At 34.5% G+C, this 20,750-nt stretch overlaps 1 protein-coding gene across 2 annotated transcripts in view; it reads right to left on the bottom strand.

The window, feature by feature from the left end:
* Positions 1 to 20,750, bottom strand: part of PCLO (piccolo presynaptic cytomatrix protein) — a 460,751-nt gene that overhangs the window by 118,589 nt on the left and 321,412 nt on the right. For both annotated transcript variants that reach the window (XM_037836537.1, XM_037836536.1), the window contains 3 exons: positions 6,661 to 6,769; positions 6,052 to 6,119; positions 4,774 to 4,985 (listed from right to left, as the gene is read on the bottom strand). In XM_037836537.1, coding sequence (XP_037692465.1) covers positions 4,774 to 4,985; positions 6,052 to 6,119; positions 6,661 to 6,769 — 389 coding nt within the window. The remainder of the gene's footprint in view (positions 1 to 4,773; positions 4,986 to 6,051; positions 6,120 to 6,660; positions 6,770 to 20,750) is intronic.

Genomic DNA, 20,750 nt, shown 5'->3' on the forward strand with positions numbered 1-20,750 from the left:
TTTATAATACTACTAAACAGTACTATAAGAAAAGAAATATTTATTTAAGCCCTGGAATTATGATCTTATTTTTAAATGTTTAGATTGGTTCTTAATTTAATCTCTAATTAATTTTTTTCTAAACAGTACCATATCTTGAAAGAGGAATTCTTTATGAATTTTAATACAACTTGAGGGTAAGAAATTAATTAAAGCAATTATAGTAGCCACATTAAAAATGTAACTATAAGCAGGTAAAATTAATTTTAATAATAGATTTTATTTAGCCCAATTCATTCCAAATATTATCCTTTCAACATGTAATCAATATAAAATTATTGAGATACTTTACATTCTTTTTTCAGACTAAGTCTTTAAAATCTGACGTGTAATTCACATATAGCACATCCCAATTAGGACTAGCCACATTTCAAGTATTCAATTGCCACATGTAGCTAGCAGCTATCATATGGGATAGTATAGCTCTTTACTTTTGTATTTTAGCAAAGTTACTACAAACTACATAGGCCTATAGTCTCAGTATAGAAAAGAATTACTGCATACCATTAAACTTGTCAATATCATTTCTGTAATGTTTGTCCCACTGTACCTCTTTTCATCTTCTCATCATTGCCAAAAAATTAACACATTACAATAAATCAAATTTTGTGCTTGCATAATAAGTGACTGTTGAAGGGTTAATTCACAAATATTAGTTTATATTGTTACTGTTCTGTGCAACTAATAAATGGTTCTTGGCTCTTAAGGAGTTTGCAAGCCCAATAAGGAATATAAAACAAGCAAACACGTAACTATACTCAAGATATAGTGTCTTCAGAGATACATAAAGCATCTGGCCCTTTGGAGGAAGGAAGAATAACTCCTGGGTCTGACTTGAGGGAAGGATTCGAATATGGAGACTTCATGGAGGAAATCTTTCTGTTATTTTGTTTTTGTGTAAAGTCTATCACTGGCTGCCCCTTTCCTGCAGATTGGAGGGCAAATGCCATGGCATGACATATTATTTATCAATGATAAATAAATAAATAAATGTTTGCAAATACCAAACATGTTGGAATGGCTTTTTAAATGGATAATGGGGAGTTTCTGGAAGAATTGTGAGGAGCTTGACAGAAAAGGCCAAAACTGCTTTAAAGAGACTGTTTGTGGAAATATGGACTCTAAAGATACTTCTGACGAGATCTTGAAAAGAAATGATCAATGTGTTGTTGTGAACTGGAAGAAAGGCGATCCTTGTTTTAAAGTGGCAGAGAATTTGGCAAAATTGAGTCCTGGTGTCAGATGGAAGGAAGAATCTGGAAGCAACAACCTGGAATACTTAGCTGAGGAGATCTCCAGACTACATGTGGAGGATGTATCCTGGCTTCTCCTTGCAGCTTATAGTAAAATGCGAGCAGAGAGAGATAAACTTAGAACTGAACTCTTGGGTTCAAAGAAACCAGAAGCTGATGGCTTGGAAAATTATGAGCTTCCAGGGGGTGGAATCCCAGAAGCTACAGCCCAATGTGAGGATGTAACCAAACATGGAACCCAGCCGCCATTTCAGTACAAGCCAGGATTGGAGATGGAATTATCCAGAAAGGATTTGTGGAAACTCCTATTGTCTGATGGCTTTGACCCCTGTGTGCTTCATGCAAAGCCAACAGAATTTTTGTGAGAACTTTATAGACAGAGCCGCTGCCAGTCTGGACTGGAGGAGACAGACAAGGAACAAATTGCAGGAAAAATTTCTTCAAAGACAGAGCCATGGAGGTTGAGGTCTGGAGTCAAGAGGCCTTGGGCTGGGAGAGTGGAGCAGCCCACACGCATGGAAAGGGTGAGTTTGCCCCGGAGGTTGAGGGTGGGCATTCCACCTCGATGCTCTGGAAGAGTTTTGCCACCCGAGGTCCCAAAGAGGGTGGAGCACATTTCCAGGGAATTGGGGAGAGCCTGGCTGCCACCATACTGTTCTGAAGGGGTTGAGCATGTGCCCCGGAGATGGAAGGGAATCCGGGAGCTGCCCCGATGTTTGAGGAGGGTGGGGCCGAGAAGGTGGTCTCCCCAATGTGTGGGTATGTTGGAGCACTCACCTAAGCATTTGGAGAGGAAAGGACTGCCACAAAGGCCCTTAGGAAGGGTTAGGCTCCCACTCTCTCAAGCCCCAAGGATGCAACGTTGTTCTGTTAATGACTCTCAGACTTTGAAATCTAATGGAGTCTGTCCTGCAGGTTTTAGGAACTGTTTTGATATAAATAATATGTCAATGATGAGGATATTTTCTCTATTAAGAATCACATGTATATACAGAGGAAAAATTAAAATTGCCTACACTTTCATTTCCTTTTATAAGGTTAAAATTAATTCAGTGTTCTTTTTACTTCCTCAGCAACTTTTTTTTTAACACATATTATTTGTGAGGCTGAATGATGACTTATTTAACCTATTATTTGGGGAAATCTGTATTGTTTCTGTTTCTTTGCCTTGCAAACAAGGCTTCAGTGGACATTTCTATACATCTATGTTGGCATAAGTTTCCTAATTAAAAAAAAAAGGTTCAATCTTAGCAGAAGAATTACTGGGTCAAAGTGTAAGTCCATCATCAGCTTTGATAGATAATAGCCAATAACCCTCCAGAGTGGTATAAACATGTTTATAGTCCCACCAAGAATAGATGAGTGTACTATTTCCCCACAATTTGTTACCCTGAATATTATCAAACTTTAAACATTTTTGACAAGCTGATGGATGAAACACTGTAAGAATGTTGGTGTAATTCCTGGCTCTTTTCCCAGGTGTTCTCTGTGTAATACACATCACACTTGACATAGAGTTCTATGTCTTTTTGTCCATGTTGCTCCATAGCTTTTGTGTCTATTTTTTTATGACTTCAGTAAACCATTGAGTGGATGTGATTTCCTATTTTTGGACCCATAGTTATCCTTTAATTTATTATTATAGTAAATTACTTCATTACATTTTTATTATTATTATTTTAATAGTTGTTACTAAAGTTTATATGTAAGTGTTCAGAGAAATGAGTGGAAACTTGTTGAATCTTAACAAGTATTACAAAATTGCTTCCCAAAGTAGTAGCACCTACTTCTAAGAAATAAAGATAGCTCTCTCCTTGCCCCCTCCACCAATATGGTGTGTGTGTGTGTGTGTGTGTGTGTGTATGGGTGTATAGTACTACTTTTTTTTTTCTCCTACTTATCTTATTTCCCAGGAACTCTGAATTAATGTTGGAAGTATTTGTTTCAAATAAAGATTTGCATCAAGAGAAATTTATTAGTATGGGAACTAGGTATAAAATTCAAATGGTGATATTATGTTACTGTTTCCTTGTTTCCTACTGTTCTAAATTCTCTTTATCTCTAGTTAGTCCTCTTTATCTTTTATTTAAATTACAAAACCTAATGTAAAAAATTAGCTATGTATACTCTTAACAGAGTTGATCTATACACTTAAAAAAATTATGTATACAACTAAAAAGATGGGAGTCAGTTTGATACCAGAAACCATTATAGATAAAGATTAAAAACAAAAAAAGCATATTAAACATACTCTTTAGCTAGGCTATTAATAAAGATATGACAAAATATATGTTTACTTGGATAATCTCTCAAGGAAATAAAGGAGATACAGGAAGAGCAAGGATAGGAAGAACCTTAAGTAAAGGTCTCTGCGAGAAAGTTCAGCTGGTTCTTGGGAAATTACTCTGGCATGTCTTCAGATCTAGAACGTCTCTCCAAGTCAGCCTTCTCTCCTTCTTGAATCAGGAAAGGGCTGGGAGCAACCATACTCTACTCTAAGGCTAGTCTCTCCAACTGGGCTTCAGATGGAATCCTCTCTACCACTTCAGCCATCTTGATTTGCTGGCGATACCCTCCCTCTTCCATCTCTGCCTCAACTGGTGTAGAATTCAAACCCTAGCTCCAGCACCTGCCATCTGCATGACCTTAAAAGGGAGTAATAGGAATATACTTACATTATAGGATTGTTGTGAGGATTTACTGAGTTGATGTAAAAGCTCACTGAATGGTTTCTGGCTCCTGGTAAACTACCATAAGTATGAGCCACACCATAATGGGTTTGTTTTTTCAACAGATAAATGTGCTCTCAAATTTAAAAATAAGAAAAAACTTCTACTCCATTATACATTAAGTACTTCCTTCACTACTTTAAAGAGTAGTGGGTATTTGCATGGCTCCCCTTTTTGACCATCATTTACTCTTCAATCTACTGCACTCAGGTTTTCACCCCCATCAGCTGCTCTGTAAAAGTCATCAGTGATCTGCAGACTGTCAAAGTCAAAAGGCACTTCCCTCAACTTAATTATTTTTTTAAACAACTTATTGAGATATAATTCCTCATAGTATTTAACTTTCCACAGTTTTTCAAAGCCTTTCACTTTCTCATTCCTAAAGTATAGGATTTTATATCTTTTGTTTCCAAAAAGATACAAGTTGGTATCCTATCCTATATAGAAGATGCTCAGTTTCATGCAACAACAAAGAAAACAGAAGGAAATAGGAAGGATCAGACAGTTTTTTCAAGTTCCTCACAATAAGTGCCAAATTATTTTAAGGGATGTCGAAATATATCATACTGATACATCCTGATCAGTTTTATAACTTGGTAGGGGAAAATTTATTTGTTTGCATCAATAGATCATTAGGAAATGAAAACTCCCAAGAAAAATACCTCAGAGAATCATAGTTTGTTTTCTGTCTCCTGGTCTGAATAAATAGCAAGAAAATAAGTAACTCAGAGGTGGCACTGAATGCCTCTCACCTTGCTGCTGTGTTTCTTTTTGCTCACCGAAGGTGACCCTGGTTGCCCAGGGCTGGGAACAGAACTGGATCCTGCTGATGTAGGACCCGAGGGAACGTGAGATCCTTTTTCAACGACTGACGACAGAACCAGTGGTGACTGCTGTAGGGAAACCTTCTGGAGCTCTGCTGCCAACTGCTTAGGATCAACCCCTGGGGATTTTGCTTTATCCACTAAAACAACATGAAATGACTTTACATATTTCTCAATTTCATAGATACTTACTATCATAGAACTTATTTGAGTTTTAGGTGACAAAGTCAAAATACTACTTATAAAATAAGGTAAACTTAAAAACTAAATGAAAACTGCACCTTTATGTGTCAGTTTCTAAGGCGGTCTAATAGTCTCAGAGGAAAGTAAAAATAATGTTGAATTATAGAGAGAAATTGAATTTCCTATTATATCTTCAGAAGAATGATCTTAATTGTATATATTAAAAGGAAGACTGTATGAAGATAAAATATACTGTTTTATTTACTGGAACATAATTTCTATGATTTGCTATTTTCCTTCTCCAAATCTTATATATCTCTGCCCCTGAGAGGGAATTTTCAGAGTATATCTAATTTACAAATACATTAAAATTCCTGTAGTACTTGATCTGTTCTGTTTAGTGCAATATCCCACCTAATGGTGGCTGTAGTATAATAAGTGCTCAATAAAAATTTGTTAAATGAAGGAATTAATGGTATTTTTAGTTTTATATTCAACTAGATTTACAGAGTATATTGGTTATTTAAGAAAGAGTCAAGCTTATTTCATCATGTACTTATGAAATTACATATTGATTTCTAAATATAAAAAAGGCAACAAAAATGTTCAGTGATAAATATTCCAAAACCTGTTTATGCTAAAAAAAATCAATGAAGTATGATCTAAAAAGTATGATCAAAAAAAAAAAAAAAATGGCACCCTGAACTACTTTCACAGGATGAATTTATTCTTAAAGAATTAAAAATGTGAATACACAGCAAGAATTTCATATGGATTTCTTTAATGGGTCTAACATGCAAATCTGCATTTCCTTAGAATGCCAAAAATATATAGCTACAATGCTTTTGATTTTGTTTATAATTATATAAATATAAAATATTTACATAACTTTATCTTTGCCTATGTCTATATTTATGTCTAGATCTTCATCTACAATTACCTCCACCTCTGCAATGACTGCTACATCTAAATCTACATCTCCATCTTTATCCACACAGTTGAAAGCAGACTGCTTTCACCTACCAGCTTTTGGTGGTTCATGAAGTTCTAGGTGCTGGGGATTTTCTGAATCTGACAGCATATTGAGGTCCCTAAAAATTAAAACAAAAAATTAAGAAAGAAATTTAGGAAGGCTAAGACAAAAGGCACTTTTTTTCCAACTACCTTGAATATTTTATTTCAGTAGGTAAATGAGAAGTGGTTAATGACATAAAGCAACTCCAAAGCATGCTTACCCTTCTAACCCAATATATATCTGCAATGCTGTTAAAAGTCAGAGCTGATAAAAATGATTATTTAAGGTGAAATCTTTATGGATTAATGTAAGTTCATTTTGAAATACTATACACACCAATGAACTCTAAATGGGTTTAAGCTTTCATTTAAATGAAGCATGTTTCAATATAAGCATGAAAGGAGAGAGCTATTGACATAATTGGAAACAAAATTAGCTGAATTCTTTCTATGCTTTAGACTTTGATTCTGAACACTAAATCTATAAAACTTGTATTCACTTTGTTTTCTAATTAGAGAAAATCTCGCTGACTGGCAAAGGTTCCACCTTAACAATTTTAAATTAAAAGATCCATGAATAGCCAAAAAATGGAAACAGAAAGATGGGGAAAAACTCACAGTCTTACACATATTTCTGCTTCCCCATTTTGCTGACTAATGATAGTCTGAACTTCTTCATATGTTTTAGAAGTTAAGGGAATTCCATTCCATTCCAATACTTGCATCCCTAAAAAGACAAATTTGAATATAAGATCAAGTGTGATAATTCTAGCCTGGGTCCATATGGCAAAGAAGACATTACTTTTCATTTAAAAACCAATCCAGCACACCATATCAGAGAAAATCAGACCAAAGTTCTCAGAACCTTAATACCAAAGCCATTAAGTGGTTTGATTTCAGCAACTTACCTGAATACATAAAATACCTAATACAACATGCAAAATTTTGCTTTTGAAAATCTATTACACATTATCAAACACATGCATTCTGTTCACACTACTATAGGGAAAACGTTTTTTAATACCTACTGCCTAGACCAATGTTTTGAGGAAAAAACAATTGCAACCACCAGTACAGTTTTCCCTGAAAACTACCAAAGAATGCAAATTTCGGTATTCTATTGTGGAATGGAAGAGGTAGAGAAAATTAGGATTTCAGTGTGAAGCTCCCCTCAAGAAATTGTTGTAACTTCAGCTTTACTCAGATATAGGTGATTGCTACTTTGTGTCTTTTTCTTCGTTGCATGGAAGACATTCCTGAATAAAAGAATAGCAGGAATGTTAGCGGCAGGACCAGCTTCAGGTGTGTCACCTGAGCCGCTGAATATGGCCCTGTGCTCAGAGAGGCCCACACTTGGTTTAATGCTTTGCTGTCACCATCCTGAAATTCTTGATAATGCTTGAACAAAAGACCCCACATTTTCACCTTGCACCTGGTGCCACAAATTATAAAGCTGGCCCTGGTTAAAGGACTTTTCATTTTCCTCTCTATCTAGAAGGATCATTTCATACAAAAAGAAAACAGTAACATAATAATATTTTGACATTTTAAATTTAATTTCTTTGGTCCATTTTATATGAGCTGCCATAATAATTTAGGGGTGTATATTTGGCAAGGCTCACATGGTCCTAATATGTGGCTATGTGAGCTAGATATAAATTAAATGAATCAACCAAAGAAATGGTACCTGAATATATGCGAATGCTATTCGCTTTACCTGAGAAAAATATCTGTATGCCATAAACCCAACTACAATTTAAGTCAAAAGAGATAATGTTGAACAATTTTGTTTTTTTAACATAATTTTATTGATATATATGACGAATTTGTTTTTAATGAACTTCACAAATGTCTATGTGAGGTTCCTGATGCACATCGTTGGCTACAATAGGAAATTCCAAACATGGCATGACTGAGTCCTTAAAAATTTAAGTGATTATGCTGTATATTGGAAAGCATATAACCAGTTACAATCAAAGTAAGGGAAATGCTTTTACACTGCAATGAAATAGCAAATGAAGTCCATAAAAACTCTCACAATAACACAAATAAGAATGACTTTTCTATAACTTACTCCAAGAAAACTTTACCTTCAGATGGGCCTTAGGTTTATTTCAACAATCCCAGGCTGTTGTACACATAAATGAGAAAATTATAAAAAAGAGAGTGACAATGTCACTAAAAATATACATAGCACACTAAATGAGGGAAAAAGTACACTTTTTTTTTTTTTTTTTTTGGTCAGGAGAAAGAGTACATTATGAACAGATGATTTTGAGTTGAACCAAATTAATGGTATTACAATCCAGAAATTGCATTGTCACATTTCTGCAGGAGTATATTCAGTGAAAAGAAATGGCCTCATATCCTTATGCTTTTTCTATTAGATTTTCCTGCTCATTTTCAAAATATCAAATAAAGGGGCGAGTTTATAAAATATAATTAGCCATGAAATGAAAAATGCTTCTAGTCATGAAAAAGGAAAACTGTTTAGTGTCATTAATACAATTTCTGAAAAAGTTATACAGCTAACCAGGGTCTTGCCTAGATATATGCCTGAGACCATGAACTTCTGTCCCATGACAGGCCAGCTGAACGTTTTTCCCCTCCCTCCATTTCCCACCAGGCTTGGTACAGTGTTGCAGTTCAAAACATTTTGCCAGTTCTTTTACCCTGGATTGGTGTCCTTGGAATCAACCAATATAAGGAATGTGACTACTTGAATACAGTCATCTAATAGCATCTTCTCTTTCCATTATATCCCAACTCCCTTCAAATTCTACAAGAAGCCTATTAAACATCCAATGGAATATACAAATCACTCCATATTTGTTTCATAAGATGATTTGAATAAAATATGATGTGATTTCAAATATGACACATTTGTAAAATATTTGTAAATTGTAAGACCCTATAAATTATTGAAAAATGTACACGAAAACTAGTTGAAAATGATTACATCCCATGGATGTTAAATAAAGTGGTGTTTTATAATTTAGTAAATTGAATGTAAGCATATTCAAACTTAAGATAGCTTTTTTTTTTAAGATGGTTTTTCACTCTGGGTTTTAGAAAGCATTCTTGGCAGATTGTGTGTAACTTAATGATTATATTTATTAATTCATATTATGGAAAATTTAGATTTTCTATTTATTTAAATTATATGAGCATGTATGCTAAATAATTATTCAAGTTTGAGAGTACACAGATGCACCTGAATTATATCCCTAGAAACTGCCTATCATAATAGCTTCTAATAAGAAAAGTAAGAGTTATCTGAATATTTGCTGAATGTGCAACAGTGATGATAGGATTTCTTGCTTGAAATCTTATACTTAATAGATTACTGCAAATCAAAAGTGAAAATAAAAGGTCATTTTAGAACTTTAAAAAAATAAATCAACATAAAACATTCTCAAGTATGCATTTTTATAATGTCTAAGATATTTAAGATACTTAATTTTGTATGTTCCATAAAAGGTCCATTTTAACTTTAAAATACACAATTTCATGCTACTTTATATCTTGTTCTATGTTTAATATTTACTATTATATCAAAAGTATTTTATCTATTAAAAGTATTCAATTAACAGTCAAAATCTTATAGGGTACAGTATTTTGAAACATACATCACTCAAAAGCTTGACTTTTATTCATTCCAGAAATATTTTTTTCGGTACTTATTATGTGACAGGTACTACACAATTCATCCCTTTTGTCTATGCCTAATAATTTATGCTGTTATAAAAATTAATATAAATGATACTCTAGTGTAGAAAAATTAGAAATCTCTTAGTAATTAGTAAAATAAAGGCAAAACACAAAGGAGGAAACCTAAAAAGTGTTACAAGTGAATAAAAAAAGCACACGTTCTTTATTGATTAGAACATGCAAATTAAGGCAATAGTGACAAATTACTTAACTCTCATCAGATTGGCAAAAGTTTGAGAGCCAGAAAATGCTGTACTGAGCAGGATGTGGGATCAGGGGACCATGAAATTTGTCAAGGGAGATTATCCTTGCTAGATGATTGTTCCAGTTTATTCTCACTCTGGGATGTGAAAATAATATAACTATGCCATGATGAAAAGCAAAACAACTCCTTGTTTAAATTTATAAACATGCAATTATTTTAATTGGAATGCAAATGAGTGTAACCATTTAGAAGGCAATCTGGAAGAACATAATTAAATTAAGCATATATAAGTCCCTATGACCCAGCAATCCTCTTCTGGGGTATGAATTAGTGGGGAGGAGGCGGCATCAGGAGAAATGTGCAATTAGTGTGAGGTTCATGCTCATCATAGAAACACTCCACAGAGGTTGGAAGAAACATACCATACCATGTTAAAACACAAAGGTGGCTCCATTTTACAATCGTTGGTAAAGTAAAAAAAAAAAAAGACTGTGAAGCAGTATCTGATTTCTAGGTTAATGCCAGTTAAGTAAATTAAAACTATATGCATACAAAATAATATATATTTTACAACTAGTAAAAGACATCACATAAATTAGAATAGTTGCCCATGGATGGAAGAGAGGAATGTCAAAAGAAAATCATACAAAATAAAATGAATTAATAAATGAATGAATAAATGAAAAACACATACACAGAAGGGACTATGAATGAACCAATGAGATTAATGTGTATGAACCTAGAATCTGATGTCCCTGGGGTCCAAAAAATCTGATTAAAATACTCTGTAAGCTATTGTAATGTATTGTTTTACATTTTTTCCTCACTAATATTATCCGAATTCTGGATCTCCAATCTCAGAAATCCACTATAAATCAGCAGTATCAACAAAAACATCAGCCAAGTGTGTCATCACCCTCTGGTTGACTAAGGAGTGATCAACCATGAAAATGGCCTTCAGGGGTCTAATACATTGTCCACACCAGTTTTACCAATTATACATTCACTTTTATTAGGCAATGTTAATATATGAGAAATACTATATAGTTACCACTTTTAAAAAAAAATTACAATTTTTTTTTTGTATTTTACAATTTTGACCTATTTACAAAGAATGTAATGGAAGGAAGGAAGGATGGAAGGAAGGAAAGAAGGAAGGAAGATAAAAGGAAAGGTGGGAGGAAATCTGTGGTAAAGGAAAAAAATTAGAATATTACGGTAGCATTCTGCTAATTTACAGGACAAGGGAGACCCCTTCAGTGATGATATGACATTCAAAACCCTGGTATAGTTTCCTGAGGAAACTGATCTGCAGGTTTAAAACTTTTAGTTTGGAAAATATCTGACTGAAGAGTTAATAATCTCAATAATATTGCTATTGCTGTCATTATTATCGCCATTGCTTTTAGTAGTGGAACTCATAGTTCAAACAAACCTTAAAACAGAACCTCAATATACAAAATATATAAAAATAAAGCTACTTTAGTTGAAGCTGGTTCCGTCTACCTCCCCACCCTACCCCATTCTCCAGTTTCCACACTATAGGCACATTTAGGCAACTGTGGGAATGTTATGAGTTTAAAATGTCCCAATAACCTGAATAAGGGTGTAAGAACAATTTCCATTGACTATGACACTGCCTCTAGAGATACACTGTAATGACGGTAATTTGAATTAAATTTTTTTGAAAATGGAGTATGAATTTGTAAAAGGATTACAATAAGGCTTTACAGTTTGTCTTTTTTTCCCCAATAATTAATTAATAATGTTTTCAAATACAACAGTTTGTATGTGTGCCTGTGTGTGTGTGTCTGGGTGTGTGTATAATATTTAGGATTGAAAAAATTAAAATCTTTCCCATTTATCAATAAAAGCATATGAACTATTTTCAGAAAGATAAATATTTTATCCATGGGAAACATGTTTTATGAACTCTCATCTGCTGGTAGGCAACTGTTGCTATCTTCTCTTCATCATAATAAAATTACATTCACATTTAGCTTGGTTATTTAATAGCTGTCATGACCTTGAGCAAGTTTATTAATCCGCCGTCCCATGTTTCCTCAAGGGAGATTATAGTTGTAAAATTATTGCTTTGGATTATTTCTACTCTATGATGTGGGGAATACTATGACTGTGCTAGAATGAAAAACAAAACAACAGCTTGTTCACAACTTGTAAAAATGCCATTCGTGAGCTACAGGTTTATATAAGAAAATAAAATATTTTAGAATCCTGAAATCTCCACACTGTTTTTAATTATTTTCCTTACCTATTACTTTTATTCCCATATATAGCAAATTTCTTCAAGCATAGGTACCATATTATCTAAGTTTTCTTTTTTTGCACCTCTCAGATTTCTCAGAACAGGGTATAATAAGTGTTTCTAGACTTTAAGCTGTAATTTTTAGTTTTGCTTTGTTTTGTTTTGGTCAAAATAAGCAACATGGCACCATGGTTTTCCTTAATAAAGGGATCCATAGAAACTTTTAAAGAATCTTTATCTAGTTTATTAGTTTTCAATGAATGGAGCCTGAAGTTTTGTTTGTTTCTTTGTTTGTATGCTTGATTCTAAGAAATTTCATTCATCCCAAATTGTGTCATTGTGGCCACTTATTCAAAGGCAAGGTGATTTTCTGAAATGGTCACAGAAAAACAAACATGACTTAGGGCCTGACTGAATTATGAAGCAGTCTTTTTGCCCCTGATTTACTACTGTCTTTCGCCATCCTCCCTCTCACTGCCCTCTCAGTGACATTTGTCCAGGTCCCTCTTGCTAGTCTGGGCTCCTTGGGGCTCCTATGCATCACCCTACCTAGGTTACCTTCCTGGGCACTGCTACATATGTTCCTGCATTGCTTAATTCAGGGGTTGGAACATCTGATATGCAGTTTGAATCTACATTTGCTTTAAATTTACATGTAAAGCAGACCAGGTACAAAGTGCTAGAGCTATTTAAGTCTAAAATCCAAAATGATACCCCATTAAAGTATACACTTTTTAATGATGTGATACATCACAATTTTGTCTCTCTACAGTATAAATATAACAGGATTTTTAGCTCACTGCAATATTTAACGTACATTTTATAAATGCATATTTTTTCCAAGTTTTGGTAATGTTAAACATAATAATATATTTATATTTATATTTTGTTGCTTTAAACCATTGTATATTTTACATCGGTAAACTAAGCACAATCCAAGTGAAAAACAGATTGTTAAGCAAATATATGTGCTATAAAAAATTCTCTACTTCCATCCTTGGGCAGACCTACTGACAAAAGTTCTTTATAGAAATATACAGTTTGGCTGTATTTTGAAAATAGTTCAGAATTGGCAAAGTTAAATTCTATATTTGAAACCGTCATTGATTTGAGATGTGATCTTGAGCAATTTATTTCACCACATCTCTTCTTTAATTCATACTTTTTTGTGAAGAATGAGCAATTAAAATCAGCAAAATACAGCTCGCATATGTAAATTCCTAAACAAAATTAGGCAATGAGTACCAGAGCTGGATATAAATCCTGACCTGCCTGATGCTAAGAGCCTGCTCTCTCTAGATCACTGGAGATACTAAAAGATGGCTGGTGGAGGATTTGGTATGGTTATTGAAGAGAGGATTCCACATCCTTGCTTCCAAAGCATCCATTTCAAACTTACAGAAAGACGCAGTCTGTTCCGTGGCATATTGATTAGATATATTCAGAAATTTAAGTATAGAAACAAATCACATACATCAAGAAGCAGAATCACTTGAGCACATAGATATTTTGAAGAATGTCACTTTTGTTGATACAAGCAATAGGATTAGGGTTTGGGGTATTATGAAAAACGAAGTAATAATTTAATAGTTTTCTTGATGTAGAATGATAAACACAACACTTCCTCTTATGAATTTCAAAAGAAATGAATAAAGAAGAGAAATGCCATTCTTTGTCCTGGAAAACAGCTAATTACTAATATCCCGATAAGGTAAATATGATAATACTACATCCTAACAGTAATACATTACAACCTATCAGTCCAAGTACTAACAACTTGTATTTTTTCTTTTTAGAAGCTAGTTTCTTAAACACTTATTAGAGAACCTTTGTAGTAACTTGAAATGCCATCTTGGGTCATGTGTACCTAACAGCTTTTGGGAATTTTGAGAAATCTCATGCTAGTGACCAATCCGTACCTGGTAATCCCCCTGGAACAAGTACAAGGAAGCTCACTCATCTGTGTGGTGTGTTTCTTGATCTCCAACCTTGATCACTGCCATGCCATCTGCAACATAGTCAAAAAAGCATAAGCAGAAATAGAGATGTGCTTGCCTAGGAACATTCTCCCTTATGTTACACAGGAGTGTGTCCTCTAACAGTAATTCTGGTATTAGCTCTGCGGCCACAGACTTCTTGTCAGGGAATGACAGAGGTCCACTTCTGAATTCAAAACCACCACTCCAAAAACAGCTAACTTCACCTTCATGCCAATCACTGATTCTCAGCAATAAATCCAACTGCATTTTCTTGCCAGAAACCCTGTCAGTTCATCTTTGAGAATAAGAGATAGCTAGCCAGACCAGTATCCATTACACTGAAACAACTGAAAGCTAAGAACTTTTAAATATCCATGAATTAGAATTAATCCCACAGTTACATTTTCTCATTGAATAATCTAAAATATATTGAGAAAAAAATGACGTTTCTCTCATGTCTTTAGAGGCCTAATGGCCTGGGAGATACTAATATTCCATCCAGCATTCCACAAGCAAACATTGGATATGCTCGCCTTAACTTTTTGCTCTCCTGTCAATGTTTCCAATGAGTCATTAGAAAGGTTCTTGAAGCTATATTTAGATCTTAACAGCATATTCCTATCTTAGTTCCAAGTATCCTTATTTCAAAAATGTGATTATTAATTATAATAATAAAAACACAAGTTTTTCAAAATATTCTATTAAATTAACTTCTAGTTGGGCAGCCTAACATTTTAATAAATGATTGTTTTTGATTGCTTGGATTAAAGATGTTTAGTTCTTATGGATTCATTGTTCTTTTATGAAAATTATTAAAAAATTTAAAATATCACGCCAGTAATGCATTTCACATTTATGATGTTGTGATGTTCAATGCCAGGAAAAAAAAAAAAATGAATCGGAGAACAAGTTCAAGAAATCTAGTGATAAAATAAAGCTTAAAACCAATGAAATGCACATTAAGAGTTGGATTTGGCCCATAATATTTCCCAAGCCAATATACCATTTAAAAAATATTTTCTATTCTGTCTTTACTGGTGATATAATATTGTTAATACACTTAGCAATTGTTATATATTAGCTTTTAAAAAATGTCCTAGCTTACTTTATCATATTGATTCAGAACAATACAACTCGATGTTCTAGTTGGAGCAAATGTCCTGCACTGTAAACCCATTGAAGACTCAAATGGACATGAGTCAGTATAAAAAGATATAATTTCTCCTCAAATTAAATAACTGAAATCTCAACAGAAGTTTTAATGAAAATTAGCAAGCCCATCCTAGAAGTTTATGTAAAATCAAAGGGCCAAGAATAGTACCAAGAGAATTTTTAATATTAGCAATACAGGTGGATTCATCTACATATGTCAAGACCTAATATTAAAATATCACAATTAAAACAGTGTGGTATTGGTGTAAGGACAGATCAGTAGTATAGAATATAGAGTGCTCAAAAGACCGACACATCTGAAAATATATGACAGATGGTACATTATAGGCTTGTCAGAATAATGATATACTATTCAATGAATGGTACACAGGCAAACAATTAACCATGTTGAAGCGAAAACAACAAAGATTTCTACCTCAGACCACAGATACGTTTTTAAAAAACAACAACTTAATTGTATGGGCATAAAGACCTTGTATGAAAAGTAAGATTTTACCACTTTTTACAAAAAAAATATGGAATTGCATCTTTAAGACTTCAGATCAAGGGGGATTTCCAAAACAATATACAACATTTACAAACCGTAACAGAAAAAAATGAGAAATTGGAATTTATTCAAATTTCAACTTTTGTAAAAAAACATAAAATAAAAATACAAGTAAGTAATGGTATAAAAGAAATTATATTTGGTGCTTCATCATCCTGCCTGTCTTAGTCATAAGTTTCCCTTTTTAGCGACTACCCCAGATAGCCTTTTCCCAGGTGGAACCACAGTTAGCAAGGCCTGCACTTCTATATGGTTTGGGATGAAAAAGCTGCCTCTAGCTTCTCAAAAGGGCCCCTGCAGCTTCTCCAAGTGGCCCCTTGAGGCTTCTGCCCTTTCACTCAGCATCATTTACTAGCAGGGAAAGTACTTCCATATGGCTTGGATGATAAGAAGCTGCTCTCAGCCTCTCTAAACGGCCCTTGTAGCTCTGCTTTTTTCACCAATAGTTTGAAACTGCCAATCCCCACTATCCATGGAAAAACCGTAACCCTCTGCTCTAGGTCACATTAAAGGCAAGAGCCTGGGACTCCCATGTGGTCCTCTTTTCCTCCCCACCTGTAAGCAGGAGCCTGGGTTAGGTCAGCCCAGGGCCCCTCGGCAGCCCTCATCCTCCCCTCTCCCTCTCCACCACCTTTGATTTAACAAAACTGTCCTTCCAAGCATTCCAGGCTGGCTCCTCACCTCTGTTGGTGCCTCATCAACAAAAGAACTTCCATTTAACATCCAAAACAACAAGCCAACACTGGTAGGAGATATTTTCAGCCTATATACTTGACAAAGAATAATATCCAGTATATATAAATATTCCCTGCAAATCAATAATGAATACATAAACAACCCAATTAAAGAATGGCAAAACAGGCAAGTCACAGATGAAAAAATGAAAGAACTAAGAAGGGTAATAAAATATTATCATCTTTAACATGATTCAGGGAAAGGCGAATGAAAACAATGGGTGGCCATTCCACATAAGATCTGTAAAAGGATGTAGAGGAATAAGAATGCTTATTTATCACTGATGAATGTAAAATAATATAACACTTTAGAAAGCAATTTGGAAAAATCTACTGTAGTTGAACAAAGCATAGACTTTATAAACCAGAAATTAAACTCCTATTGTTGAAAAAACTTCTGCACATCTGTACAAGTAGACTACTTAAAAAATTAATTATAGCATTGCTTGAAGTTTTAAATAATCGCAAATAACTTAAATACCTATGAATAGGAGGATGTGTAAATTAAACTGCAATAGAGACATACAATCATAAAATTCTGCCCAATAGTTAAAATAAATGAATTAGAGCTACATTCATCACCTTCGATAAATCTCAGAAAGCTCACGTGACTGAAAAAAAAAAAGTGACAAAAGGACATGTACAGTAAAGTGTTTAAAATTTCAAAACAAGCAAAATGAAACATTCTATGGTTTGAGGAAAAATATGTAAAACTATGAAGAAAAGGAAGGGAAAGTATAATCCAAAATTAAGTCTAGAATTGTTTTCTGGAGCAGTAAGAGTAGATTGGGAGAGGAGAGGAGACAATAGGACGGTTTAACTGATTTATATCTACTTATTTGTTTTAAAATTATGAAATAAATAAGGCAAAAAGTTAAGACAACAGAACAGTATGATAGTTATATGCTTTCTGCCATATTATTTTCTGAAGTTTTTTATTTTGCACACTTGAACATATGTAATAAACATTATAGGTCAGTGCCCGACTGAGAGTTAAATTGCATAAATCAAATCACAAATGCTTCGAAGCTCAGCCTCCCCAACCCCTCCCAGAAAGACATCATGGAAAACATGAGAGGTTGAGCTGGACAATGAAGTGGCTAGGATGTCTAGGTGAGACAGGAAAAATTAGGAATAGGCTGTGAGAGATTGCTAGGTATTTTTCTTGATCAGGGAACAGGGTTCAGACAAAGGGAAATCATGCTCATTTTTAATGAATTAGTAAACATCAAACCCTGACTTGTATACTTACTTGGATTGGAGAAATTCAATCACCGAGTTGTTTCAATACAAATGTAAAGATTGAGGGCAAAACACATTCATCATTTACATGCAAATGAATCAGAAACAAATGTGTCAGGCAGCAAACACTTTCACACCAGTTGAGATTCTGACTTCTAATTTAAAACTCCTCTGTCTAGTGCCCTTCATGCTCTCTCAACCACAGAGCAAAGACATTGTAGAAATTCTGGGACAGAGTCGAACTGGCAGAGAAAAAAATCTCATACTCAGCTACTGCACAGAATATCTTACTACTTTTCCACATTTGAGAGGTTTTTATATGTCAGTTACAATCTCCCCCATAGAGATCCAAATTTAAATACCAAAAAAGAAACACAAAAACAAACAAAAACCCAAACTACTGTAATTTTATGTAAATTTATGAACAGTTAAACTTGTGAGACTGTGTGCCCAGAAGAAATAGTTTCCATCTTAAACATCTTTTCAGAAAAGATAATCAAGTCATAATACCAAACATCGATTCTGTCTTAATGCATACTTTTTTTTTACAAATAATAGAGTATGACTATATGTACCATTTTATTTGCTTCAAGCAACCGTGTGAGGAGTGACATCTAAAGTACTGATCTTTGGTAATTAAAAATGAATTATCACTCATTTCTTAAGTCCTTAAATTGTTTAAGTCCTTGTTTTATTAGGCACTGTGCTAGGCACTGAATATGTAGAAAGAAAAAGAAAAAACTCAGAGCCTAGAAAGAGTCACTGAAGCAAAATACTTAGAATGCGGGCATTTAAGGGACACAACACAGATATGCACAAAGTAATACGGAACTCAGAGAAGAAATGAACCTGGCCTTGAAGAGTTCATAACATTCTTTGGTAAATAAAGGCTTTGTTTTGAAGGAGAAGAGAGAATTATCAATGATCTACCGATATGATTGGGGAAGGACTTGGAGAATGATGATAAAGAAAACACAATGACTGATGAAAATAATTTAGAGGATTCGGGTCATTCATAAACTTATTCTCAACCACTATATGCAATTTTCTCCTAACTGCAGAACATATGGTTCCTTTTATCTTTTTTTTTTTTAAATCTTCATTTTATTGAGATATATTCACATACCACGCAGTCATACAAAACAAATCGTACATTCGATTGTTCACAGTACCGTTACATAATTGTACATTCATCACCTAAATCAATCCCTGGCACCTTCATTAGCACACACACAAAAATAACAAGAATAATAATTAAAGTGAAAAAGAGCAATTGAAGTAAAAAAGAACACTGGGTACCTTTGTCTGTCTATTTGTTTGTTTGTTTCCTTCCCCTATTTTTCTACCCATCCATCCATAAACTAGACAAAGGGGAGGGTGGTCCTTATGGCTTTCCCAATCCCATTGTCACCCCTCATAAGCTACATTTTTATACAATTATCTTCGAGATTCATGGGTTCTGGGTTGTAGTTTGATAGTTTCAGGTATCTACCACCAGCTACCCCAATTCTTTAGAACCTAAAAAGAGTTGTCTAAATTGTGCGTAAGAGTGCCCACCAGAGTGACCCCTCGGCTCCTTTTGGAATCTGTCTGCCGCTGAAGCTTATTTCGTTTCCTTTCACATCCCACTTTTTGGTCAAGAAGATGTTCTCCATCCCACGATGGGGGTCTACATTCCTCTCCGGGAGTCATATTCCATGTTGCCAGGGAGATTCACTCCCCTGGGTGTCTGATCCCACGCAGGGGGGAGAGCAGTGATTTCACCTTTCAAGTTGGCTTAGGTAGAGAGAGAGGGCCACATCTGAGCAACAAAGAGGCATTCGGGAGGAGGCTCTTAGGCACAATTATAGGGAGGCCTAGCCTCTCCTTTGCATCAACAGTCCTCCCAAGGGTAAATCCTGTGGTAGAGGGCTCAACCCATTAAACCACCAGTCCCCTATGTCTGTGGTCATGTTAGCAACCATCGAGATGGGGTAGGCCAGTACCCCTGCATTCTCCACAGGCTCCTCAAGGGGGCTCTACATATTTTTTTCCTTGTTTTTTTTTAAACTTTTTTTTTTTTAAATCAGCTGCATGAAAAATAAAAAAAATAAAAAAAAATAATTAAAAAAAAACATACAATAAAAGAACATTTCAAAGAGACCATAACAAGGGAGTAAGAAAAAGACAACTAACCTAAGATAACTGCTTTACTTCCAACATGTTCCTACTCTACCCCAAGAAAGTTACCTAATATAGCAACATTTCTGTGAACTTGTTCCTACTATACCCATCAGAAATTAACAGGCCATAGTCATTCCTGGGCATTCCCAGAACGTTAAATAGCTTATCTGTTCTTCTTGATTATTGTTCCCCCTTCCTTAATTGCTCTCTATCGCTAGTTCCCCTACATTCTACATTATAAACCATTTGTTTTACATTTTTCAAAGTTCACTTTAGTGGTAGCATATAATATTTCGTTTTTTGTGCCAGGCTTATTTCGCTCAGCATTATGTCTTCAAGGTTCATCCATGCTGTCATATGTTTCACGAGATCGTTCCTTCTTACTGCCGTGTAGTATTCCACCATGTGTATATAACACATTTTATTTATCCACTCATCTGTTGAAGGACATTTGTGTTGTTTCCATCTCTTGGCAATTGTAAATAATGCTGCTATGAACATTGGTGTGCAGATATCTGTTCATGTCACTGCTCTCCGATCTTCCGGGTATATATTGAGAAGTGCAATCGCTGGATTGAAGGGTATCTCTATATCTAGTTTTCTGAGGAACTGCCAAACTGACTTCCAGAGTGGCTGAACCATTATACAGTCCCACCAACAATGAATAAGAGTTCCAATTTCTCCACAT

Source organism: Choloepus didactylus, chromosome 5 (genome assembly GCF_015220235.1).
Source record: "Choloepus didactylus isolate mChoDid1 chromosome 5, mChoDid1.pri, whole genome shotgun sequence".
NCBI lineage: Eukaryota > Metazoa > Chordata > Mammalia > Pilosa > Megalonychidae > Choloepus > Choloepus didactylus.